Here is a 26763-nt window from a genome sequence, read left to right as displayed (position 1 = left end):
TCGTTTAATTTAACTTTTACAGTTTTACCTATATTACTTCGAATTATCTTGATGTAATGTTTGTTGCTTTCAACGACTTGCTAAAATGTTACTATTATTTAATTTGCAGGGAAAAAGAAGGTAACATATCCAGGCCTGAATTGATGTGGCAGTTAACAGAAAAATAAACGGGCATTGAGCCTGTGACGAAACTTGCTGCATCAATCATAGGTAGGGGATATTTATGTAATTAAAACTCAAGGGAGAAAACATGCAAAGAAGATAACGTAAAGGATCATATATGTAAAGTAAGTAATAAATAGATGGAAAAAGTGTAACGTGAAATTGTCTGTGTAATAAGTTAAGTTTTGTCTATAAATAAATAAATAAGAATACCAGAGATACTATTGTCTCAGTTCACCATTTTTGGCTTCTTTTTCCCTTTCACTCTGTTTTGTCCTTCACGCACGTATTTAAACACATATATATGTTTTTTTGAACATATATATATATATATGTATATATATGCTTACAAACCACCACTTTACAAGCAAACCTTCCATACCAGAAGAGCCAGCCATATATACTATTTTCAATATAGAGTATTTCATTTACCATCATCATATATACCTCATAACTATTTATATCAATCAATATTTTTAAACCGTTCAAATATCTCATTCTTCTATCTTCACATTCCAATTCCAATACTTACCATAAGAATAAGATGTCCATTATTGTATCTTTGACTCTGTGAGCTAGGGAGAAATAATATTACTGAAAAAAGGTAACAAAAAAAGAAAGAAATTATAGTTTTGAAAAGATTAAGGAGGCCGGAGAGGAACAAGAGACAGATTTCCAGACTGTTTGTTTGTGGGTCACCCCCAAAGGTAAGTCCTTTTCTTATTACTCACTTTATTCATTTAATTTGTATTTCTCTCCTTTTTTTTTTTCTTCCGATCCATTTTTTCCCACACTATTTTATTATTATTATTATTTAAAAAGTTAAAAAAATAACAACAGCACCGATTGTATGCATGATATATGTATGGTATAGGTGGGGATGAGTTTTATAATGCCAGAATCATGCATTTGGTTTATTTATGTTTTGTTATTAAGGCCGCTGAAATATGAGAATAAAATACTAATATATATCTAAAATAAAGAAGGGAGAAGTATGTGTGGGGGGCGTACTTTGGTGGGAATCGAAGTGATATTCGGCGAGCGATCAGGGAATCGAAGAAGGCTTGAAAAGAAGGGTAACAAAACAACAACAGAAAGCAAAAGTGGAGTGTTTTCGGATCCCGGAGTTTTACAACTCTCTCCTCCATCTTTCTTTGTTTTTCCACTTTTTTGTTGGTCCCAATATATTTTATATCTATATTTATTATTTTCCACATAATATAAATCAATATCATTTCTCTTTTTCTTTCTTTTCATTTTTGTTTTATTCCATTTTCATTGATTTTGCTTATTGAATTTTTTTCCCCCTAAAGTTATTACATAATTTCTATCCATCGTATTTACAAGTTACTCAAAAAAAATAAATAAAAACTAAAAATAAATTTAATACATCTTTATCGAGATTGAACATTGGACCTCTTTATGTAAGAAAAACATAGCCTCTATCAAACGGCAACTTCACATTGACCATTTTTGCTTATTAAATTTTTTGAATTCATTTGATTGGTAGTATAATAAGTTAGATATATTTAAAGATTTAAAATTTATATTTGTAGGTTGTATTTAAATTCATTGCTTCTTGTTAGTTCGTTTAAAATCAAATGAATGCATGTAATAAATTTAAAAGAAAAATGTTAAACAAAGCTCTTAAGGCTTCATTTAACGTGCATCGTCTCAGAATAAAGTTACATTGTTATGTTTTCCAAAACTTATTACGTTGCACTCAAATCTTAACCCTTAATTTTAATTTTTAACTCAATGATTAAAATATTCTTAACTTTACCCCTCAAGTTGAATTACTGGAAGGAATCTTTTACTTTTCAAAATTATTTGTGTTTTATTATATAAATAAGTTTGTGAGAAATGAGAATTATAAACTTTAGATATTCATTGTGTCTTAAGCAACACTTTATTCTGTATTACTTATAGAATCTTTAATTTTATTTTATATAGATATAGATATATAGATGATATAATATAAACTTCAAATCATTGATAACATTCTATCCTATTATATTAATGTTGAATGATTCATGGTTGGAATGTTCAAAACAGGACCCAAATTAGAATGATCTCATAATTAATTAAATAGATATTTATGTTTCTGCTTCCTTTTTTTTTTATAATTAATGCAGAGTAAAAAGAAATAGAAAATGTTGACGTGTATAACGTGCTCAAAGCAGCAGGTAGAGGATGAAGGAGAAGAAGTAGGGGCGCGTGGGAACAAGGACGCTGTCAAAAACCTCACCATTCAGGTTTATTAATTTTCTTATTATCTGTTTTTTTTTTTAGTATTTAGTAAAATTAGTTTAGGGAATATATGATCTAACATTCAAAGTGATTAGTTTATTTGGTTTATCTATTTTTACAAAGAAAGTTTACTGTTTATATAAAAAAGATTGTAGTTTGAGATAGTCCAATTGTATAATTCATGACTTGCTTGCAATGAACCATCCTTACATGCTAAGTACAGGGTGTTATAAAAAAATACAAGTGAAGTGGCAAACAACCAACCAATTATATACAGAATCTATAGATATCTTTAATAAAGAAGATTATAATAATAGTGTACCAAAGGATTAATATTTTACACCCTTTATGCTTCTTATAATGTTGTTGGTCTGTCAATTAAAGAGCTCTATTAAGCAATGTGGAGTGACACAATCATACAAGTTTAGATTTAGATTCAAGTATTCAATTATCTTTATTAGTTAACACTTAACAGAGTTACTCATTTTGTTTTTCCTTTAAGCTATGTAATGTAATACTCCATAGCTCTTCTTATTACTATAGTATAGCAATAGTAAATAATAATGAGTAATATAAGAAACTTATTTATAATTAATAATTAAAATACTCAACATTTTAAAAGATGTGCACTTATTTTGGACAATATTATGGAGATACCTTGCTTTAAAGTTCTTTTTCATGTCTTTATCAACAACTCTTATAGTAGATTAAATCTAAATAGGAATATGTGTAGGACTCAAGTAAAGTAAAACACAAGAACATTAATTTGACCTTCTAGGCCAACAATCGGATAAAATAATTTACACACAAATTTTACTGTTTACCCTTTTCACAACTTAAATGAATAGTAGATAAAATAAAAATGCTAGTTGTAGTCTAGTTGTAGTTGGACTAAATAGTCATAGTTATAATTACTGTAGCAAAAGTCGTTAGCCGTATCTATATTTAGATGTATGCCCACGAACTTTCCATATTCACCTTTTAGGTGTGTCAAAATATAATAATGTTTTTAAGAATCATATTTTTTTCATTATTATTATTATCAGTACAAACATTTTCTCATTAAAAGATTTTTAAATAGCTCAAAACCTACCCATTTAAGGATTTATTTCAAAAAAGGGTTCCTTCTTAAACATACTTAAAATTATCATTTTCTATACTTGTAAGATAGTTTTTTGTTTTTTTTTTTGTGAAAAGTAATTAATTATTATTATAATATAATATAATGACAGTCTAAAGTAAAAAAGCATGCAAAAGTTAATTGCCATATTCAATATCCAAAAGGTATAAATGTGAAACTGGGAGTCTAGTGGAAACAAAAGATTTTAATAGGTGCAATTATTAAAATGGAATGCCCACAAAATGAATGAAGTAATCAAATTCTTGAACTGCCCAAGAAAGCTGATATATGAGGGGTGGGCTTTCCTTTTTCTGTTTTTCATTTCATGTAGGTGATTGGCCTAATGTCTCACTTTTTACAGTGTTAATAATAGTCGTAGCAGTAATTTTTTTGGCAGCTGCATTAGTCATTCTCTAGATTTGCATCCAACCTATGATTTAGTATATCATATCAATACCAACCAAAAAGTATATAGGACAAGTCATATTTAATTCTTAGGACTATAGCTCCAATATCAATAGGATAGGTGATGCTAATCACTAAATTAAATGTTGCCAATAAAATGAAGTCGCAAAGTGATGGTAAATACGTTCTAAAGTTGATTCCTGGTTGATCCCATATAAATGTTTTACACATCAGTTATTAAAGATTTTTCTTTATCATATATTCGTACTAAGTAATTTTTTGTACAACAATCTAGTGTTAAAAAGTTTATATATGCTCTATAGTCTGGATCTATTTAAATCTTCATATTAGCTAGATATTTAGCCAGGAATGAATACCTCTTATTAGCGTTGGGTATTATATTAAAGTTTTACTTTAATCAAATCAGTAATTATGATGGTCCATGCATGTGAAAATTGAGATGTAGACCGTTATATTTTTATCGAACATTAGAGAGATTGATTTAAAAGAATAAATATCAAGCTTCGTTATTCGGTCTACTAATCAATTTTTATAAATTCGTAATCTTTGGAAAGGTTATAGGTAGCTTGATAGTGGTTTAGTCAATAAGTAGATACTTATGTCTCACTTTGAAGGTTTTTAACCCTTTTGCCCCTTTTAATATACTAATAAATATGACTCCCTTAATTCAAAAATATTCACCATCTTTTACTTTAAATGATGATTCCTTGAGATTCAAATTTTTCTTCTTTGTCCATCAGTTTATTTGGTTGTCCATAAGTTTATTTACTTTACTTTTCATGATGTTTTTAAGTATCTGTCATTGATCAAATCTTTTATTAGATTATGTATCTAATCAAAGCTTCTTTAATGATATGTAGGAAGTATAAAATCATTAAATAAACTTTAGATATATCTATGTATTAACTCTATAGACAACATTTGTTAGTATTTGTGATCTTTGATTGTAGTTGGTCATTTCTTTGAATGATGGTTTAAACATATATTCTCCAATCATACATGGTAACAAGTGAATGTGTGGAAAAGTTCAGCATCCATGTTGGTAAAAAGTGACACACAATTGTCCCCTTTTGGGACCCATAATTGAATTCACTCCAAACTCCATCCCTTTTTTTTTTCTTTCTTTGAACCATATATTCGGCTAAGTAGTTTGAGTCCGAGTCTAATGTCACATAAACTTAATTTTCACCAAACGGTATACTATAGTCGTCTTAGGCTGTTTTTGAAAGCTTATTAAAGGAGAGAAAAGAGAGGAAGGGAAGGGTTATTCCGTGAGGGAAGAAGGGAAGAGTGCTCGAGTTTCATTTAAAGAATGAAAGGAAGGGAAAAGGACGGATAATATAGCCTAACTCGCCTTCCATAAGTGGAAAGGTTTGGAAGGATGGATCTTCCTCTCCCCTTCTCTCCACCTCTCTTATTGACTTATTGAGTTATTTCCAAAGAAAACTAGGGAACACAGCCTTAAAGTCTTGCTGCCTTGTTTATAAGTTATAATGATATAATATAATTGTATGACCAAATGATACTATGAATTATTAGTATATGGATATAAAGTGCATCTAGTTTAATTCATTCATAATGTGACAACAGATGAAGGACATGGCATTAAAAGCTTCTAGTTCTTCAAAGGGGAAGCCCCCCACAGGGCCAAGCAGCTTCAAGAAAGGACACAAACCATACACAGACTTTGACACCATAACTAAAGGGCCCTATCCTTATATGCAACCAGGAGGCTCCGGTTCGACCCCCGCTTGGGACTTTAATAGTAACGATGGAGGATATGAAGCCCCTCGTCAGTCTGGTCATTTGGTGTTGGATGACGACGATGATCCTGTAGAATGGATGGCTCAGGTAGAGCCTGGAGTTCAAATTACTTTTGTGTCCTTGCCTAATGGTGGAAATGATCTTAAGCGAATTAGATTCAAGTAAGACTAATGCTTCCAGTTTTATATATACTTTTACACTAACATGTCTAAAGTCGTGATGGGTAGTTCAATGTTTGTAATGTAAAGTTAAATAGAACGTTTCATAACGATAACATACGTGCACATACTTTGTTCGAAAGGTACTAGATCATGTGTACTTTCGCAAACTTAACGCACTGGTCCTGTTTCTTTTTTAAGGCCAACTTGAAGACAAGACCATAACAAGTAACTTTGGGACCGATTACAAGTATGGACCTTGTATAGTTGTATCTAAATACAGATAGTCTTTTAATGTGGTCAAAACCTTGTCTAGCAATTGGGCCTCTCCTAAAACGACATTGTACACGTTGATACTTGGAATTAATCAATTGACTATTATTATTTTTCTTATTTACAAGTTTAGCTTCTTTTGTTACACATATGCTGATACATTTTTAATTCTCTAATAAAAGCCGAGAGATGTTTGATAAATGGCAAGCGCAAAGGTGGTGGGGAGAAAACTATGACCGTATCATGGAGCTATATAACGTTCAGAGGTTCAATTGTCAAGCTCTTGACACGCCCGCTAGGTCTGAGGATGGGGTAATATTTTCCTCTCCCTTTTCCTAGAACTATTGAAACATGTAATAGATTCAGATCATAAATTTATAAGCTAGCTAAACAAGGACACACACCACACGTCTTGAATGTGTTGAAAGTCGTCTAAAGTACAATTCTAATGCATATAACCTTTCAAAAACCAAACCATTATACCAAAAAAGTTGCAGTACAATAGAATGAATATATAATTTGTAGTCATATTTGACATAAAATCCTGTTTACCATGTAAAGTTTTTGGACAAAAGTATTGAGGGTCAACCCTACTCGACCTGTTCCAGCCCTACAAACAGTCGCCTGTTTTGAGGTGCTACCTAAACTGTGTAATCCGTCGGTTCGGCCATTTCTTGTAATCTAAAGAAATATACGTTACACACTGTGCAGAGAGACTCGTCCTATTCAAGGCTTGGATCAGTAAGGGACAGTCCAATGACAAGCCAATATAGGAACTACTACAAACCTCCAGAGCAAGGGGGCAATCACCAGTACAATGCGGGTCCCAGTGTTTACGGTGTTGGCGGGCCCAAAGGTGAGATGTCATCTATGGATGCATCAAGGACAACAACTTCCTCTAGAGACGAGGCATCGGTTTCAGTTAGCAATGCCAGCGATATTGATACAGAGTGGATAGAGGAAGACGAGCCTGGAGTTTATATTACCATCAGACAGTTGGTAGATGGAGCCCGAGAGCTGCGGCGTGTCAGATTCAGGTAACTCTTTTTGTTTCTAAAGTAGTATTTGGCTCATGTGCTAAGACACTTCTTGTTACCTGATCGATGAAGATGCAAATTTTGACTCAACTATCTCAAACAGCCAACATCACCAGCTTAGAAGAAAATAGGCTAAACGGGTTTAAAGTTGCTTCAGGCGTTCTTTTAATGCACAAAACCTCTAATATCGTGTTATTCAAGAACTAGAGTATTAATATTAAGTTCTAGAAAGAAAGGGTTCCAGGGCCGACCCTCCTGACCGATTTACCAAACAGCCCAACTAGCGTATTTTCTAACATTTTCTCTACTAACAATCTCACTTTCTTGTATATGCAGTCGTGAAAAGTTTGGGGAAGTGCATGCCAAGCTCTGGTGGGAACAAAACCGAGAGAGAATACAATCTCAGTACCTTTAACGATATACTAAACTTTCTAACAGATCACGAATGATGTCATATTAACAAAAACACATATTTCAGATGGGAGAATGAAGTTACTCCGCTTTCGGCATCACACTGGTATACAAGCTTTTTCGTGTTAGGCTTAGTCTAAATTCGTGTTGGCTTACCCGCTTCTCTATAGATGTTCTTTGGTAGGATATGTCAATGGGAAACCACTCTCACAAACTTCTGTATGTTTGCTTATTTGTAGTAATGTATTTATACTCTGAAAGCAGAAGCTGGCAGGTTTATTAATATACAGCTCCCCGGGTAAACCAAGAAGATTATATACATTTTTTGCCAAAGTCAATCAGATGAAAATAAATCAGAAAAGACGTAACAAACAGATGAAAATAAATCAAACGTACTTGGATCAATTTGTTTGGCAAGAAAAGTCTATTCGTAATTCAGAGATATCACACAGATGAAAATACATCTGAATAGACATGTTAAATGGGTCAATCATGACATCCTTTTAGATTTGATACACTCATGACTCATGCCAAAATCAAGTTATAAGTAAATTCAAATAGATACTTTGGTATCGGTATATTTTTTAAGGTCTAAGTTGAACCGTCTTTAACTTAGTAAACTAGTCAAATTCTATATATTTGTAAAGCCTTAACGGTATAGTTTAATAGCCTCTAAATAACATCTGATAGAAACTTAACCATTTGAAGCTTGAAAGCCCTCTAAAAAGACTAGAAAGTCATACAAATTTAAGGGGTAATACTAGATATGGTCTTACCTTAAATTTGTTAATCAAAATAACTAATTTAGGGTCTAATTTGAACCACTTTGATTTCAAATTAAGCATATTCTCCATACTTATAAACAACTTTTAATGAAACTTAACCATTCGAGACTTACATGCACTCAAAGTAGGTCAAAAAGTCATATCAAATTTAAAAGGTAAGACCAGATCTGGTCTTGCCCTTTAACTTTGGTATCGAAATAACTAATTTAAAGTCTTAGTCGAACCACCCTTAATATACGAAATCAGACATATTTTACATATTTTTAAATCCCTGGGGGTGTGGTTTAATACCCAATAGAGAGCTTTCGATTAAACTTAACCAATCGAGACTTACAGACCCTCAAAGTATACAAGAAAGTAATGCCAAAATTAAAAAAGGTAAAACCCTTTAATCTTGATATTGGAATAGCTTATTCAAAGTCTAAATTGAACCACCTTTACTTTACCAAGCTCAACATATTCTATATATTTTTAAAGTCGTTAGGGTATAGTTTAATACTCAATAAATAACTTCTAATGAAATTTAACTAATTGATACTTACGAGCCCTCAAAGTAGGCAAGAAAATCATATCAAAATTACTAAATTTGTATTGAAATAGCTTATTTAAGGTCTAATATGACCCACCTTTACTTTACCAAACTCATCCTAAGTATTTGTAAAGTCGCTTAATACCCAATAAAAAGTTACCATTAAAACTTAATCAATTCAGACTTAAAAGCCCTCAAAGGTAGGTAAGAAAGTCATACCAAAATAAAAGCCCTTACCCTTTAATTATGGTTTCAAAATAGCTAATTTAAGGTATAAATTGAACCACCTTTACACTATGAAACTAGGCAAAATTTACGTATTTATAAAGCCCCAGGGTATATTTTAATACTCAATAAATAACTTTCGTGAAAACTTAATCATTTGAGACTTGCATGCACTCAAAATATGCTAGAAAGGCATACATATATCAAAGTGTTAGATTAGATCTGGTCTTATCCTTTATTTTTGTATCCAAATACTAAATTAAAACTAATTTTAACAACCTTTATTTTACCAAATTAGACCTATTTTACTTATTTGTAAAATCTTACGGACATAGTTTAATATCCATTAAATAAATATTAATGAAACTTGATCAATTGAAACTTACGGGCATTCAAAGTAGGCCATAAAAGCCATTCCAAAATTAAAGGTTAAGACGTATACCGTTTTATGCCATATTGTATAAACTTGTAAACCTGAAAATACCACATTGTATAAACCTCTAAACCCAACGGTATTATGTCAACTCAAAACATTTGCCAATTGTTTTGTGTGATGAGAGATCCTTTATCGAGTATGATTGCAATTCACGCCACTAGACTAAGCATGATTCATTCTTCGGTTTAGGGGTGTTAATAAATTAATGTATATTTGAGAACCCAATTTCCAAACTTAGGGTTAGATGGTCTGGTTGTGCATTCCTAGTGTTGAAGGCTCTTGAGTCTTGAGGGTAGCATATACTAGAGCTTTTAGCAAGTTATACAAGCTTGAAGTAAGGCTGAACTCTTCGACTAGAGCTTTTGTCAGTTCCGACTAAGTAGGCTTTATTACGCTATTAATGTGTTTTTTGTCGTCTAGCATATAAAAGTTTATGAAAACTAGAACTTATAATAAGCTAAAGCTCACAAGTTTAGTTTTGGTTATCAAAGTTTGTGGTAACTCATGCTTTTCATAAAGCTCATAAACCATAAGTTTCATACATGGAGTTATGTGAAGCTTTAGATAAAGGTGGTCAAATTGTGCAAGATGGCAAACCTCAGCTCTATCACAAACCTAAATATAAATCTGCCAGGACTTTATATTAATGATTTTTAGAAAACCATTTAGTATTGTTTTGATTTATTGCAAGTATGCACCCGTATTTTCTTGTGGATCCTTTTTTGCTCCGTAAGTCGGTGTCAATGGGCGTCCAAAACCGGTGTTAGCAACAATAGGGCATGACGTCCCATCAAACAAGCATCGCCTTGAGAATTTGGGTTAAAATCATAATTAATTAATGATATCATTAGTTTGAATAAACGCTTTGCATTTATGTCTAATTTAACCTGTAAGCTATGTGTTAATTACCACCATTGTAAATACTTCACTTTCATGTTTATGTGCATATGGAATGCTTTTGTGTACTTTTCAATCACTGCATCTCCATGCCCATGACCCATAAGAATACATATACATAAATCACAAAATATCTCATTAATATGTCAACGTAGTTGAACAAGCATAAGTATAAGAAAGGCGCACTCATAACACAACTGGTTAAGTAACGTTTTTAGTTTATTAAAATATCTAATAATGGTACCACTTGAATAAAACCCTCCATTCATCCTCCCACCTTGCTACAATAAACTCTCCCATGCTGATAATAAATATCACGAGATTTCCCAGGAAACAAGTCAGGCCGTCCATAACGTATCACAGCTTTTGCAGGTGGGGGAATATACACCCGCTGCTGTTGTTGCTGTCCAGGAGCCACTCTAGTTGAACCAATGGTCATGTGTGACAAGTTCTCAGCAATGTCAGAAACGCCTCCACCCTTTCCCATCAATCCTGCTACTCCAACAAAAACGAAGTTTATCAGCCAAATATACTTGTGAAAATTATACCGCAAGTGTATACTCAGAATATGCATTTAAACTATGGTTCATAAGGGTGACGATATAAACCTGTAGCCTGCTTACTTACCAATCAGGTGTTTCGATATTGGGTCAACTAATTGAGTAGATACACCAACTATTTATTATGTATAAGAGCTCTAAAGGGCTAAATCTATTTAACCTAAAATTTAAATTTTATTAAAACAATACAAGTTCAAATAAATTGTTTGTGGTCGGTGCAGCCAAGCCCGGCCCCTTTTGATCCACAAAAAAAATATTGCCAATTCTGACTCGTAACCTAACCCATCCATGGTGCCAACCTTTAAAGATCCATCACTCAAAAAGTTCTTACTTGTATTGTACTTCCCAGTAGGTTGGTATTTTGGCAGTCCGGTAGCAGTTATGTAAGTAGTCTTTGCATTCTTCACTCCGCCCTGAGACCAAGAAGCAAGACAATGTATAAGAGGAATTATGCAAATACATATTAAAGAAACTGGGTCGGCATATTAAGCTAATAGTTTATGCCATACCTGATGACCCATTTCCAGTTCATGATGCATCCCTGTTGTTGAAAATAATTTAAGTGATCATGAGAGCTTTAACGCCAAAAGAATAGAATAACTATATAAGGAAATATACATATCATAAAGATGCACGGGTTTACCCATAGCAGCTGGTTCAATAAAAACACAAGAAAAGAAAAACAATAGAATATTTATCTACTAATGCATTATCATCCTAAACCGGACCAGCTCATATTAACCCGTATTGAAAATGACAACTTTCGACCAGAACCATTTGGCATGTTGCCCAACCCACCAGGCCCACCCATCTTCTAACTCTGCAAGATACAGTACCTGTGCTCAAGGAAGCAGATAACTTCACAGGTGAAGGAATGTTGCCGGGAGACTTCATATTAGGCAGAAGACCAGAATATACTGTCGGATAGTTCTGATTCATAGTACCCCTCCCATTTAATCCAACTGAAAAAACCACAACCCTTTAGGAACTAATCCAAACAGTTGTTATTTAAGTTAGAATTAGAAAATAGTCGACAGGAATAAACTAACCAGATAGAGAAGTCTTAACAGCAGCAGGCTTAGGGCGAAGAGATGGGGGAATATAGTAACATCTCTGAAGAATCAAATATTTACTTTAGTCATCTCTCATAATTCATTAACGATGTTGGTTAATATCTCTCCTAATTTAATTAGAGCAAAGCGTACCTGGAAAAAAGGATGCTGAAGAGCCTCCACAGCGGTCGGCCTCTTACATGGGTCCCATGAACAAAGAGCCTACATTAAATTAAAAAGAGATAAAATGAACATAACTATGTAAAAAGACATTGAAGTGCCGAGTAATATTAACATGTTTCTAGAATGTCTTCAAAGAGAAGACTCAAAGAGAAGACATTAGGGGTAAGTGCTTACAGCAATCAAACTCACTGCTTCCTTGCTTGCAGATGGTATTAGCGCAGAAAGATTTACACCAGCAAGCTGCAATGCAAATTTATAGAAGAGTGAGTCAGCAAACATGCTTAGCACCATTTGTTTGGCAAGTAAAGTTGAATCGTATTAGGTAATTCAGACATATCAAACAGATGAAAATAAATCAGAAAAGACAAGTCAAATGGGTCAATCATGACAATAAATGAATTAGAAATGCAGAAAAAACCTTCTAGATTAAGGCACTCAAGCCAAAATTCTATCATACCAACTGAAGTAGGTAGATTATTTGATTCTATTTATAAAAGTCCATACAATACCCAAAATATCTTTGATGGCGCCCCTTTTGCCCCGTTACACTCACCAGCCTAATTACCACCTCTACCAAGAATCCTCATGACTTGAGCAAGGTGGGGAAATACACGATACAAAAATACTTGAAATATGTCCTAGGATCATAGAAACAGGCAAATGACATGTACTCATGTACACCAAAGAAACTTCAAACTTGATTAAAAACTAGAGGGTACCCACGCAATGCGGCAGCGGCGGTGTTGTGGCGGTGATGGCGGCGACGAGTAGTGTAGGTAATTGATGTAAAGGTAATAGATATAATGAGGTAGCGTATGTGTTCGATGAGTTAAGGGATAGATGATGTAGATATGTAAGAGGCGCATATTGGTCATTTTGCATATCCAAAGTTTATGACTTTGAACAAGGAGGCTGAAATTATTATCAAGTAGTAAAAAAGACTCTTTTGGAAATTACGTGCTTCATGATTCTATACAGATATACTTTGCCTACATTGAAGTATGTAGCTGGCAACTGACACTAGTCACGAAACATTATGATGTAAAGAACAAGACAAAAACTAACCGCTGGAAACTGATAATTGATTGTACTAGCCAGTGCAAGTCCTTCATGCCAAGTGCTTTCTGTTGGGCTGCCTATGACACTGCAGATTTTGTATATTTCATCCGCTTCACTATAGATGAAGAGCACAACAAAATTCAGTTGCCAAATGCCTCCAAATTGACATAAGAACAAAGACAGTAAACACCATCAAAGCAAATATGACATCATCAAACCCTAACTAAACAGGTTAGGTAGCCAAATCTGTTTGGAGTTTCAGATTAATATGCAAGACCAAACAATAACGAAAGCTAGCAAACAGTGTTCACATTTAGTTTGAAACTGATTATTACTACTTGAAGCGTAAGAATCAGTGTTTAGAGTTTGGATAAAAAGATCCCACTTCAGATTATTATTATCTAATGATACTAAGTTTATAAAAATGAAATAGTCCAAACAGTGGCAAAGCTAGTAATTTACCTATATATATTCCCATTGTGTACCTATTTTGAAAGACTTTTTATTTCTAGTAAACAAAACCACCCTCCTATTTCCACTATTTTCTTACTTGGTCGTTAAATGTATTCGGTTACTAAAAAAAATCAAATCTGCCAAACATCTGGTTATTACAACTTTAAACAGCAAAACCACATTCAAACACTACTTTGCACAGCCTGCTTTATTACAAGTAATTCATATTCTGATTCCTAAACATCATACTATTGACCGCAAAATATGCATCCAAACACCAATAAAGTTCTACCTAATAATGGTAAATATTTCTTGAGAAGGAGAGACATGACACGTATTTACAAGGTGGGAGACCATATATGTATATACCTTGAACCAGGAAAAAGTGGACGGAGAGTAAATAACTCAGCCATGATGGCACCCATCGCCCATAAATCTGTAATCAAGAAGTGATTAACACATGAATTTTACAGCCTAATACATTTAAAGAAGCATCACCATAGAATTAATGCAACTCACCAACTGCAGAGCCATATTTTGGTGACTGGAGAAGTACCTCTGGGGCTCGATACCTAAAAATCCCCATTTCCGTAATAAGAAGACATGTATCATGTTTATAAATAGTATATAAATAAAGATCAAGTTGCAGTGTCATGACAATGTTTAATGAAAGAAGAACACTCACCAGCGTGTTGAAACATACTCGGTGTATGGTGGTTGGGATGTAATCTCACGAGCAAGACCAAAATCAGCTATTTTGATCACCCCTTTAGATACAAGCAAATTCTCTGAAAGCATAGATACAAACAATGTGCTTATTAAATAAACCTACACACCACACATTTAGCAAAACGAACCGAAAAATGCTTGAAAAAAGTTTTGAAGCCATGCTCAGATACTTGCATATATTATCATTAATCTCATAGAGGAACTCAAACATACATAAAATCACTAAACAACAACAGACGCATACAAACTAGACCTCCAAATGAAAAAAGGAATGCAGGATACTTTAGTACTGGCTGAAACAGGTTGAGTCAACCCAGGACAATTTTTTGTCGGAATGATTCTCCCTGCGCAAGTGATCAGGGAAGGGCAAATCATTCAAATTTATGCAGTCTGACCGTAGTATCCCCCTGCCCATTTCCCTGGCCACACCCCAATACATTTACCACTAGGCTACCTACTTTTTTATTTGCAATTAACGTGCTATGAAAATAGCATTCGGATTAGAATAAAAAAAAAAAGGAGGTTGTGAGGCATTGACATTAGACCTTAGCTAACTTTAAACCAATTGGGACTGTTCCCCGTCTAACTAACATTTCTTGATTTGAGAGATTTCAGATGAAACACAACCTAAATCGACCCATTCACCAGTCAATGAGTCAAAACTGCCACCTATAACAGTCTAATCTATGTACACAAGGCCAACTCTAGCACAAAAGCAAATGTAGCATGAAATTTTTTATCACTTGAAATACAGACAACAGTTTATAAGCCAGAAAATTATTTAAAACACAACTCAATTCATTTCATAGTCTTAACAACTGATATAGACACATTTTATTACATAGTCTAACCATCAAACTATTAATTCATAAGTTACCTGGCTTAAGATCACGGTGAAAGTAGCCATTTTGATGCATGTATACAAGACCTTGAAACACATTGAAGCACCAATTTCTAATTTCAGTTTCTGAGAAAGGCTTCACTCTGTTTTCCATAAGATGGTAAAGACTACACTCCTGGAAGAACAACATAACACTTGCAAACGTGAAAATATGGCCAGAAAAACAGCTAAAATACGTACCAAACAAAAAGTTACATACCATATACTCAAAAATGAAGTACAGAACATCATTTTCTCTAATGACTTCCTTGAGCTTCACAATATTTGGATGATTCATCTTACGCAGCGACTTTCAAGAGTAATAAAGTCAACATTAAAACAAAAAGCTAGGAGATGAATAACAACAAACATCAATGTGGCAATTTCGACCAATTTACTTATGAAGGAATAGATTTGGGTTTAAGGTTTATCAAGAAAGCGCCTAACAAAAAATTTCAGCTAAAAAAACATGTCTAACTTAACACTTACAGCCCCCTAGATCAACTGATATTACAAAAACAGAAATAGAATATTCTTGTGAATACATAGTTTTTGAGATATTTAACTCATTAACTGTGGCATCTTAGGAGACCAAGCCAACCCGACTGTTAACCCAACCCAAATTTAAGTTTTGACGTGTTGCCTCCGGAACCCATTTCCCACATCTAAAACAATAGAATTATATTTACCTTGACTTCTCTCAAATTTATACATTCCTCCCATGAATAATACTTTCTCTTCATTTTCTTAATGGCAACCTGTAAGCATTATAGATCAGCAATAAGAAATACAATTGTTTAACTTGACAAGTTCATCCGGGATGCTATGCTAATCAAAGAAAACCCACCACTTCACCATTATGCTTATTCAAGGCTCTCCAGACAACCCCAAAAGTTCCATTACCAACTTCCTCGATTATATTGTACCTAAATCAGAACAATGAAAACACTTGACATATCAAATTTAAATTCGCAGCATAGATAACACAGAAGCAAGTATAAAAATAATCTCACCTATCCATTTTTGTGTTCGCAGCGGCACGTAGCACTTTTATTTTGAAGACGAAACAAATATACAGAAGAAAACACTCTTTATGTAAAATATTATTGAAAAATCTATAAAATAATGGCCAGCCTTGATGTTCCAGATGGATCAACCTTCACTCTTAGTGCAAGAGCAGAGTAACTATATGTTTCTGACGAACAGTCCTCATACTATAATTCATAAAAGAAATCGGTTCCCCGACACCGAGACATTGACAAGGTAACATAAGCAACAACTGAGAATTGATCGGCATCTTGACACTGATCCAACCAAGTATATATAAGCTAAACACTCGTGGCCACAAACAAAATCTCAAAAAGACTGAATTCTTTTTGTTGACGAAATGGCTATCTCATATACTTTACTTGAATTCCGTCTCAAAATCTTAGGTCAGTATCTAATGTAGATCTAACTGATACCCATCTGCAGGAAGCAAAAGTATCGCTAAATTAAGGTCTGACCGACAATCTCAACTACAACTTGACAGTGAACAGATAGATTACAAGCAAGATTTAGACCTGTAGATTGGAACAGAAAATTCGATGTCAGAATCACACCATAGACAAAGAAGGAAACATTACAGCTTTATTAACAAATGGCTACAAAACTATTTTAAGTCTAAATACATCAGAATTGCATTGACAACAAATATGTTGCAAAATAATTGTTATACACGATGAATATCAACAAGTACATGCTGATCCAAACCTTGCTTAAGAAATGTAATCACTTACTTGCTGACATAATCGGGAAAAAATGGCATTACACCTGCTCAACTGCTCATACACTGTAGGATCATCAAGTGCAGTTGAAAACAGAATGGAAATCACCAACGACAAGACAACGCCAATCAAGCACTTCTTGGAATGAAAAAACTTGTCTCTGGAAACCTGACCAAGGGCATACTTGCTCCATGTCTTGAAAGAGATTACAACCTTTCCAAACCAAAATAGAAACAAAAGAAAAAAATATTAGCATGAAATTAGTGCATTGACAACTACAAATAACTCCAACGACCCGTCAGCACAGCAGGTATTACAGAAGCATAACTCATTAGAAAACAGACGATATTCCCACTCCTATTTCTATCTCAATTTCACAAACGTACATGTTTCCCGAAGCACGTTCTGCGATATTGCGAGTAAGGCACAAGATAAACTAGTAAACCTAACGGCGTCTAGGACGTAGTTCAACAAGCACTTAAAATAGTCAGATTCAACTAGAAGCAGATAAGATATACATACAACTTATTTATTAATAACCTAATAATCCATAATTCACAACAAAAATCATTTAAATTTTACGACTCTAACCATTTCAATCAAAATAATCCAAAACTAATTCAAAACAACCTAATTAGATTAAAAGATAACAAATGATTATATCCAATCCGATCGAATCAATTAAATAAATAAAGTGTAAATAAAGAGATTGAATAAAAATAAGAATACCTTGTGTGGGGTAAACGGCATAAACTTAAAGATAATCTACTGGAGAGAAATTTATATTTATATATATATAAGATGTGTGTGTATATATATATAAGGAAACCCTAACGAAGTAAAGAATTCAGACTGTGTGTTTGTGTGTGTTTGGAAATTGCGGAACAAGAAAAACGAACAGGGTAAAACCTAGATATTTATGAATGAATGAAAAGGAGGTGGGAATGAATGATGGTATATGCCTTGCGTTATGTGTTTTTAATTGGATGGTGTGACTTGTATTTAACCGCGTGATGGGTGGTGGACTTTCATATGCTTTGTCTTTCGTCACACATTCCATTACCCACCCACCCCTTATTCGGATCTCAAATAAAATATCTGCTTATTTTTTTCTTTTTCCTCTATTAAAAGGGTGTTTGGGATTAATTATTGTGATAGATTTTAGATACTTAGCTGTAGGAAAATGTAGATTTGATTATCATGTTTAATATAGATAATAATAATAATAATCAACTATTTGAATGCTTGGCAATTTATATTCCAATAAGTAAAAAAATATATATATTATGATTTTTACGATCAATTATTCATGCTACTTGTTGACAAAGTCCTATTTCACAACTTCTTTGGATTGACTTTGCAGAATAAAATGGTGTTGATTCTTTCAAGGTAATTTTTTATCCGTACAATAAAGTTTGAAATGAAAAGACAACAGTACCCTTGCTTTATTTATAATATTAAAAACCAAATAAATCGTATCTCTTTTATAGATAGATCATCCATAGATGTGACCCTTCTTTACACATAAAGTTACACATAAAGTTAAATTGTTTACTCTCAAGAAGACGAAAAATATATGAAACATCAAGTAATGTTTCAAAATCATTGTGAAGCTTTTAGTTGACAACGTGCTTAAAGTTATAAAGAAATACTTAGTATTATTTTTTTAGAACGATTATTGCATTTATTTCCAGTGTAACAAAAAATAAATCAAAGGTATAAGAAGACGTGGGTAACTAGAATTTACTTTTTAAATATTTAATTCATAGTTGTCAAAAGCGAAGGCGAACTTAAAGCGCAAAGACCTCTAATGAGGCGAAGGCGAGATGCGAAAAAAAAGCGCTCGCCCGAAAAAAATAAGCGCATTCAAGTAAAGAAATATAAAATATTTATATATAGTGAAAATAATAGTAGAACAAATCAAATATCATTTATAAACCAATTATAGTTCAAAAAAACCGTAAATCATTCAACCAAAAACTTTATGCCAAATTGTTCAAATTCGAATTAGGTTTTTACTTTTATATATATGTAATATTAAAATTTTTGAAATTGTATGACTAAAAATAGACTATAAATAAAAAAAACATAACAATGAAAACATTATTTAATAACTTAATACTAAACTATAACTTTTATAATGCAATAATACTAATACAACTAATAATACTTATTTTTGTCTTATTTGTAGAATAAAAATAATGTTAATATAAACTTTGCAATAAAAATAGAAATAATGGGAACAAAAATAAGAATAAAGATGTCTTTGTCTTTTTGTCCTTTAACTTTCTCATTACATCTTTTTGCTTTTTCAGTTTTTGTCATCTTCTATTTCTCCCTCTCTCCTTTGTTCTCTTTCTCTTCTTCTACATTTTTTCCAGATTTACTTTCGGTAAATAATGACCGGAAAAATCAGATTCAACAATGATTTGGCCGGATCTTGATAGATCTCGCTAAATCTTGACTGATTAGACCTTTTGTTGTTGCCGTCGACCACCGTTGACCCCCTTCTTTCATAAACAATTGGGCCTAGAGTTTTAGGCGTTGGAGCTTCGCCTCGCCTACGCCTTGCGCCTAGGTGCACCAGGCGATCGCTTTTAACAACTATGATTTAATTTTTTTCTCACTTTTTAAATCGATTGTTATTTTTGCTATCAAAACAACTCTACTTTGTTGTAATATTCGATTAAACCTTTTCAATTACCCTTATTATTCTAATGAATGATTTAAAGATTGCGTATAGATGAGGGGAGAATTGATAATAGTTAAGGAGGAAGAAGATAAACATCGGGAGAGAAGAAGAAATTGGGTTGAGTTTTGACTTTTGAGTCAAACATAAAAAGTAAGAAATAAGGGCATACATGTCATTTTTATATTTAATTTCCCTGAATACAGATAAAGTCTCTGTGTAAATATCACGGCCCAAGAAAAAAACCTCAACTATCACATGCCTATAAATGGAGTACCATGCAATAATTCAAAGGATTATTACCTATGGATGTAACTAACTATGACAAAATGTCTATGTTATGTAAAGATCTCGTAAAATGTCTATGTAATGTAATGAACTTTCACATTCTAGGTATTGGATGTACTCTGGTATATGTGGCAACCATATAAGTTGTCACATGTAAGTTTTTATTAGTTAGTTACATCCAATAACCTAAACATAGACATAATTCAAATATCATATGATAAGTTCAACCGTGAAAAATGATCGAGATAAAAAAAACACCCATTCATTACAATGGTTCGATTGTCAAGCGTGACAGGTCAATACTCAATACTCATGTATTACTTTTCGAAAGAAATCACTGAAATATAACTATGTGCTAACCATCAGAAGTACACATTAATTCATTGGTCTAATATGCAAGGTAACTAGGTAAGGAGCCAAAGGCAAACAACAAAAATGTAACAAGAAGATATCAATTTAACAATCACAAAATGAGTGATGATAGTGGATTACATTTCTGAATATGCGACCGAGCTACACTTCTGAATGGAATTGCTGTTTCAATTTTTTTTTGTTTGATGCAATGTAAAGTTGATTTAATAATGGAAAAAATGAAACAATGGAAACATACTTTGTTACCGTAAAATTTCTGTAGCTTATTCGTACCATAAAAGACATTAGCAGAGAATGTATATTGTTAGTAACCTCTAGATATATCTGAATATTTTTATGTAAGAAAGTTGTAAAAGATGCAACAGTGTACAGGTTAAAAGTTTCCTCAACTTATATCATACATTCATACACATAAGATTTGGTAAAAAGCATATTGCTTTATAGAAGAGATATATATATATATGTATATGTTGGACACTATTCAAGAAAACAACAATTTTATTGAAGATACATTCGAATTACAATAATTAAATTACAAGTAAATTAAGTACTACTAAACAATACAAGAACATAACAGAAATAAAAAGAAAGGCAAAAAACGGGCTGAGGATATGGTTAAACCAAGGTCCCTTAAAACTGATTTCGGGCCACCCAAGTGAACCCGACAATTTCCCAGGGTACAACAGCCAAAGCAGATTGTACTGCCGGAGTTAACCACACCCCGGAATTATACCTTCAAGAACAAAACGAAATGAAGAAAATGAAAGAAAATCTGGTTGATGATCCAGTTTGAGAGAGTGTTTTTGTTGTTGTTGAACTACCAAAACACCACTAAGTATAGTTTATATACATATAAACTGGTTAGTGGATGTTTTAGTGGGACACATGTTGGTTTGCATGATTAAACAACATGTGTTACACTTAAGGCTAAGTCAAGTGTCCTGCCAGGTGCAAGGCCTGGAATAAGACCACCCACTGAGCCATATACAACTACCCACTTAGCCATAATCAAGCCATGTAAGCCATAACCGAGCCATACTGAACTAGCAAAGTGCGCCACTAAAACGCCACATTACGCCTCATCGCCCACGCCCCCGGTCCCGGGCTCGGGCACGGGCGCGGGCGCGTCGGGTGCTTCGCACCCTCCTAGCTCACTTGGGGTGTAGCCTCTTATAAGGAATTATAATTCCTCCAACACTCCTCCTTATAAACATACTTAATGTTTATTCTTCTACCAATGTGGGACACACTCACATTAGTTAATTATTCTTTCAACTCCTTTTAACATATCTATTAACTTGGATATTCTATGTTATTACATAAAATTTCCAACAATCCCCCACATTAATAGATATGGTTATTAAAGATAAATTCCGACAGTCAAGTATTGCAGGATAAGTAGGTGTTACCCTTTGAACTTTCCTTTGTGAGTGCACTTAGTCTCCTAGCAGTTAGTAGAACTTGATGTCTTTGAACTAACTCCTTTTTACGTAGACGTTATTGCACATCACACAATACTTTCCCTAGTCTGGTTAACCCCTCACTTTCGTGTCCGTTATGGTCATGGAACACTATCCTGGTTCTGCGAGAGCTCTAGGAATTGCGCCCCCACAATTCCATTCGAAGTGACCACACTTCTCTCTAACATAGGTGATTGCTCACAATCATTAAAAGCTATAAGCTTAACCTCTATGATATCATTGATTTGATATAGGAATGGACTAGGAAAAATTTGCAACTCACTTTATTGTGGTGGGTTCTCCCCCCACAGTGACTGTAAACTCCCTTTGATGTTTGGGGTACTCCCCACAATGACTTCCTCTATTCGTACAATTAGGTTGTCCTATTGAACCTAGATCATGGGATCTCCATTTACATCTAGGTTAGGTTTTCCTTCGTACAAATTTACTCAATGGGCTTTAGTCCCATTCCTCTTGATGACTTATAAATTGCCTCACTACTTAAACCTTTAGTTAGCGGATCTGCAATGTTATCCTTTGACCTAACATAGTCAACAGTGATAACCCCTGTTGTGAGCAGTTGTCGTATACTATTATGCCTACGACGAATATGTCTTGACTTGCCATTATACATTGTATTTTGAGCTCTACCAATAGCCGATTGGCAATCACAATGTATACAAATAGCCGTTAATGGCTTTGGCCATCTTGGAACATATTCCAAGAAATGTCGTAGCCATTCTGCTTCTTCTCCAGCTTTATCCAATGCTATAAATTCATATTCCATCGTGGATCTAGCAATTAGCGTTTGCTTGGACGATTTCCAAGTTATAGCTGCTCCTCCAAGAGTAAATACATATCCACTTGTGGATTTGGAATCCTTTATATCGGATATCCAATTAGCATCACTATATCCTTCCAATACAGCTGGATCTCGACCAAAATGCAACCCATAATTCTTTGTATATCTCAAGTATCTTAGTAACCTAGTCATAGCCTTCCAATGTTCCAAACTAGGATTACTAGTATATCTACTTAGCCTACTAACAGCATAGGCTAAGTCAGGCCTAGTACTTGTCATAAGATACATTAAGCTGCCAATTACCCTTGAGTACTCCAATTGAGCAACACCTTCACCTCTATTTTTCGATAGATGTTGCGTGGTATCTATTGGAGATCGAGCGACTCTTGAGTCCTCGGGACTGAATTTCTCAAGGATCTTGTCCACATAGTGAGATTGACTTAACACTAGACCATCTTGGGTTCGAGTAATTTTCATTCCAAGAATGACATCTGCTAAACCCATTGCTTCATGTCAAATCTCGCCTTCAACATGTCTTTGGTAGATTTGATCATACTATCATCACTACCCACAATGAGTATGTCATCGACATATAGACAAAGTATAACATATCCCTTAGATATGTCTTTGACATAAACACATTTATCACACTCATTAATCCTGAAACCATTATCGAGCATGACTTGATCAAACTTTTGGTGCCATTGCTTTGGAGCTTGTTTCAATCCGTACAAAGACTTGACAAGTTTACAAACTTTGTCCTCCTGGCCAGGAGCGGAAAAACCCTCAGGTTGTTCCATATATATTTCTTCATCAAGCTCTCCATTGAGAAATGCGGTTTTTACATCCATTTGATGTATTTCCAAATTTCTCAATGTTGCAATCGCAAGCACCAATCTGATCGAAGTTACTCGAGTTACAGGCGCATATGTGTCAAAGTAATCAAGATCTTTCTTTTGTCTATATCCTTTGACCACAAGTCTTGCCTTGTACTTATCAATAGAGCTATCAGATTTCATCTTTTTCTTGAATATCCAACGATGTTCAAGTGGTTTACAACCATGTGGAAGACGAACTAATTCCCAAGTATGATTCTGCAAAATAGAATCAATTTCACTCTTAATGGCTTCTTTCCATTGAGGCGCTTCTTGTGAAGTAACCGCTTCATGATATGTTTGAGGTTCACTCATAACCATATAAGAAACAAAATCAGGCCCGAAAGATTTTTCAATCTTTTGCCTTTTGCTTCTTCGCGGTTCTACTTATCAACCGGAGTTGATGTAGAAGCTTTTCCTCGATCCAAACGAGGAAACACATTTTCAAAAAAACGAAGCATTTCTTGACTCAAGTATACTGTTTTTGTGTATTTCCGGGTTCTTAGACTCATGTACTAGAAACCGATATGCACTACTATGTTCAACAAGATTTGAGGATTCACAATCGCTACCATGCTTAGCATATCCTATGAATACACAATCAACAGTTTTTGGTCCTATCTTTTGAACTTTAGGTGGTGGAACCACCACCTTTGCTAAACACCCCCACACTTTCAAGAACTTATAGGATGGTTTTCTATTAAACCATAACTCATAAGGTGTAACATCCTTTTTCTTGAAAGGTATCTTGTTCAAAAGATAGTTTGCCGATAAAACTGCATCTCCCCACATATCTTGTCCTAAGCCCGAGCTTATTAACATGGCATTCATCATCTCTTTAAGAGTTCGATTTTTCCTTTCAGCAATGCCATTTTGTTGTGGGGTATAAGGAGCTGTTTGCTCATGGATAATACCATTTTGAGCACAAATTTTAGCAAATGGAGAAACATATTCACCTCCTCTATCACTCCTTAATCTTTTAATCTTTTTGTTGAGTTGATTCTCAACTTCATTTTTGTACAAGATAAACTTATCTATTGCTTCATTCTTGCTTTTTAGTAAGTATACATAGCAATATCTTGTACAATCATCAATAAATGTAATGAAATATTTGTTACCACCTCGAGTGGGAATCGATCTAAAATCACATACATCGGTATGGATTAAATCAAGTGGCTCGGTGTTTCGTTCAATAGATTTGAAAGATTTCGTGGTTTGTTTAGCTTCAACACAAGTTGGACATTTAGAATTAGAATCAATGTTAAAAGATGGTATACAATTTAACTTAATTAAACGACGCATTGAATTAAAATTCACATGTCCAAGACGATTATGCCAAATATTAGAAGACTCAATCAAATAAGCGGAAGTAGAAGCATTTTCATTCACTTGCTTAATAGGTACAACATTGAGCTTAAACATCCCATTAAGGGCATAATCTTGACCAACATACAAATCACGTTTAGTTAACACAAACTTATCACTTTCAAACACTAAACGAAACCCATTCTTGTTAAGCAACCAACCCGACACAAGACTCTTGCGCAATTCGGGAACATACAACACATTGGTTAACTTGAGCTCTCTCCCCGAAGTCCACTTGAGGATCACATCGCCTTCACCCTTGATATCGGCGGTGGCGGCATTTCCCATATACAACTTTTCTTCACCGAATATTTCTTTCAAGTTATGGAACATAGTCTTATCCGGACACACATGACGGGTTGCACCCGTATCAACCCACCATCCTTTGATTCCATCGGTGGTAAGATTGACCTCTTCCAACTTAGCCGTGAGGTCAGAAATCATAGCAACAAGAGCCATGTTATCTTCGATCATATTTGCCCTTTCCTTCCTTGGATTCTTGCATTGATCAGCTCGGTGACCAGATTCACCACAATTGTAACACTTCCCTTTGAACAAACTAACCTTCTTCTTCACACCACCATTCTTTGGACTCAAATCCATCCTTTTTCCTTTGTTCTTCTTAATAGGACCTTTCCCTTTACCCTTGAAATTACCTTTTCCTTTGGAATTTTGTCCATGTTCAACAAAGTTGGCCTTAGCAAGACCTTCAATATGACCACCATTTTGAGCACCTCTATTGTCTTCCTCAATTCGAAGACGAACAACAAGCTCTTCAACGGTCATTTGCTTTCGCTTATGCTTAAGGTAATTTTTAAAATCCAACCAACTTGGGGGCAACTTTTCAATCATGGAAGCAACTTGAAATGTTTCACCAAGAACCATTCCTTCTGATAAGATTTCATTGATTATGATTTGCAATTCTTCAACCTGTGCCATAACAGTTTTAGAGTCAACCATTTTAAACTCTAAAAACCTTGCAACTATGAACTTTTTAGTTCCGGCATCTTCGGTTTTGTATTTCTTTTGCAAAGATTCCCATAAATCTTTTGCAGTTGTTATTTTGCAAAATACATTATACAGTGAATCAACTAGACCATTTAACACATAGTTTCGGCATAGATATTCAGAATGCTTCCATGCATCAACAGCACTTACTGATTGAGCATCAGTAGAACCTTCAGGAATTTGAGGTGCTGTTTCAGTTAGGAATCTCGCAAGATTCAAAGTGGTCAAATAGAACAACATCTTTTGTTGCCACATCTTGAAGTTGTTTCCAGAAAACTTTTCTGGTTTTTCACAGTGGTTGGCCATAGTTTGGGCAGCTTGGGTACCTACTAAAGGTCCCATGCTTGTAGAGACAGTAAGTCCTACAGATTGAGAAACATTTGCACCAACGGTGTTGGTGGTGGTAGAAGAAGTAGTTCCATTAGTAGAGGAGTTCATTTCAGTAGCCATTTCTGAAATAGAACAATCAAAGTTTTACTAAAAAACTTGCAGAAAGTAAAGACTAATTTAAATGAATAACTTTACAGAAAAGTACATAATAAAGTTTTGGAAAACATATTTCTGTAATTCGAATTAACAGAATGGTGAAGAAAGAAAATCAGTTTTAAGATTGTTGGACACCATTCAAGAAAACAACAATTTTATTGAAGATACATTCGAATTACAATAATTAAATTACAAGTAAATTAAGTACTACTAAACAATACAAGAACATAACAGAAATAGAAAGAAAGGCAAAAAACGGGCTG

At 34.0% G+C, this 26763-nt stretch overlaps 2 protein-coding genes across 4 annotated transcripts; one reads left to right on the top strand and one right to left on the bottom strand.

Annotated features, from left to right (window-relative positions):
• Positions 1 to 432: 432 nt before the first annotated feature.
• On the top strand, positions 433 to 7884 carry LOC122604675 (protein BREVIS RADIX-like). 2 transcript variants are annotated; one of them, XM_043777549.1, is made up of 6 exons: positions 433 to 869; positions 2298 to 2417; positions 5549 to 5883; positions 6336 to 6465; positions 6865 to 7190; positions 7527 to 7884. In XM_043777549.1, the coding sequence occupies exons 2-6, from the start codon at positions 2316 to 2318 to the stop codon at positions 7603 to 7605; spliced, it is 972 nt and encodes a 323-aa protein (XP_043633484.1). In that variant the 5' UTR covers positions 433 to 869; positions 2298 to 2315; the 3' UTR covers positions 7606 to 7884. The 2 variants fall into 2 exon arrangements, with proteins under 2 accessions (XP_043633484.1, XP_043633488.1); XM_043777553.1 differs by having other exon boundaries at positions 781 to 869; positions 2346 to 2417.
• Positions 7885 to 10588: 2704 nt separating this feature from the next.
• On the bottom strand, positions 10589 to 18107 carry LOC122599415 (cyclin-dependent kinase F-4-like). Of its 2 annotated transcripts, none has more exons than XM_043771932.1 (18): positions 17885 to 18107; positions 17168 to 17368; positions 16403 to 16951; positions 16237 to 16315; positions 16079 to 16147; positions 15610 to 15699; positions 15387 to 15525; positions 14466 to 14568; positions 14300 to 14352; positions 14150 to 14216; positions 13334 to 13442; positions 12443 to 12508; positions 12239 to 12307; positions 12083 to 12146; positions 11870 to 11995; positions 11543 to 11574; positions 11365 to 11446; positions 10589 to 10965 (listed from the first exon to the last, which is right to left on the bottom strand). In XM_043771932.1, exons 3-18 carry the CDS (start codon positions 16408 to 16410, stop codon positions 10739 to 10741), a joined length of 1383 nt encoding a protein of 460 aa, XP_043627867.1. In that variant the 5' UTR covers positions 16411 to 16951; positions 17168 to 17368; positions 17885 to 18107; the 3' UTR covers positions 10589 to 10738. The 2 variants fall into 2 exon arrangements, with proteins under 2 accessions (XP_043627867.1, XP_043627858.1); XM_043771923.1 differs by having other exon boundaries at positions 10589 to 10968; positions 17885 to 18105.
• Between the last annotated feature and the right edge of the window lie 8656 nt (positions 18108 to 26763).

Source organism: Erigeron canadensis, chromosome 1, assembly GCF_010389155.1.
Source record: "Erigeron canadensis isolate Cc75 chromosome 1, C_canadensis_v1, whole genome shotgun sequence".
NCBI lineage: Eukaryota > Viridiplantae > Streptophyta > Magnoliopsida > Asterales > Asteraceae > Erigeron > Erigeron canadensis.
The sequence above is the reverse complement of the archived record's forward strand: the minus strand, read 5'-3'. Positions and strand labels throughout refer to the sequence as shown.

What these genes read in the sequence shown, in the direction of transcription:
- LOC122604675 (XM_043777549.1), top strand. Translation starts at nt 2,316, where the DNA reads ATGTTGACGTGTATAACGTGCTCAAAGCAGCAGGTAGAGGATGAAGGA. An exon ending in CTTAAGCGAATTAGATTCAA is followed by an intron (nt 5,884 to 6,335) that starts GTAAGACTAATG and finishes CTCTAATAAAAG; the next exon opens with CCGAGAGATGTTTGATAAAT. An exon ending in CTGCGGCGTGTCAGATTCAG is followed by an intron (nt 7,191 to 7,526) that starts GTAACTCTTTTT and finishes TTGTATATGCAG; the next exon opens with TCGTGAAAAGTTTGGGGAAG.
- LOC122599415 (XM_043771923.1), bottom strand. An exon ending in TTCAGCATCCTTTTTTCCAG is followed by an intron (nt 12,147 to 12,238) that starts GTACGCTTTGCT and finishes TTGATTCTTCAG; the next exon opens with AGATGTTACTATATTCCCCC. An exon ending in TGTTAAGACTTCTCTATCTG is followed by an intron (nt 11,996 to 12,082) that starts GTTAGTTTATTC and finishes TGGTTTTTTCAG; the next exon opens with TTGGATTAAATGGGAGGGGT.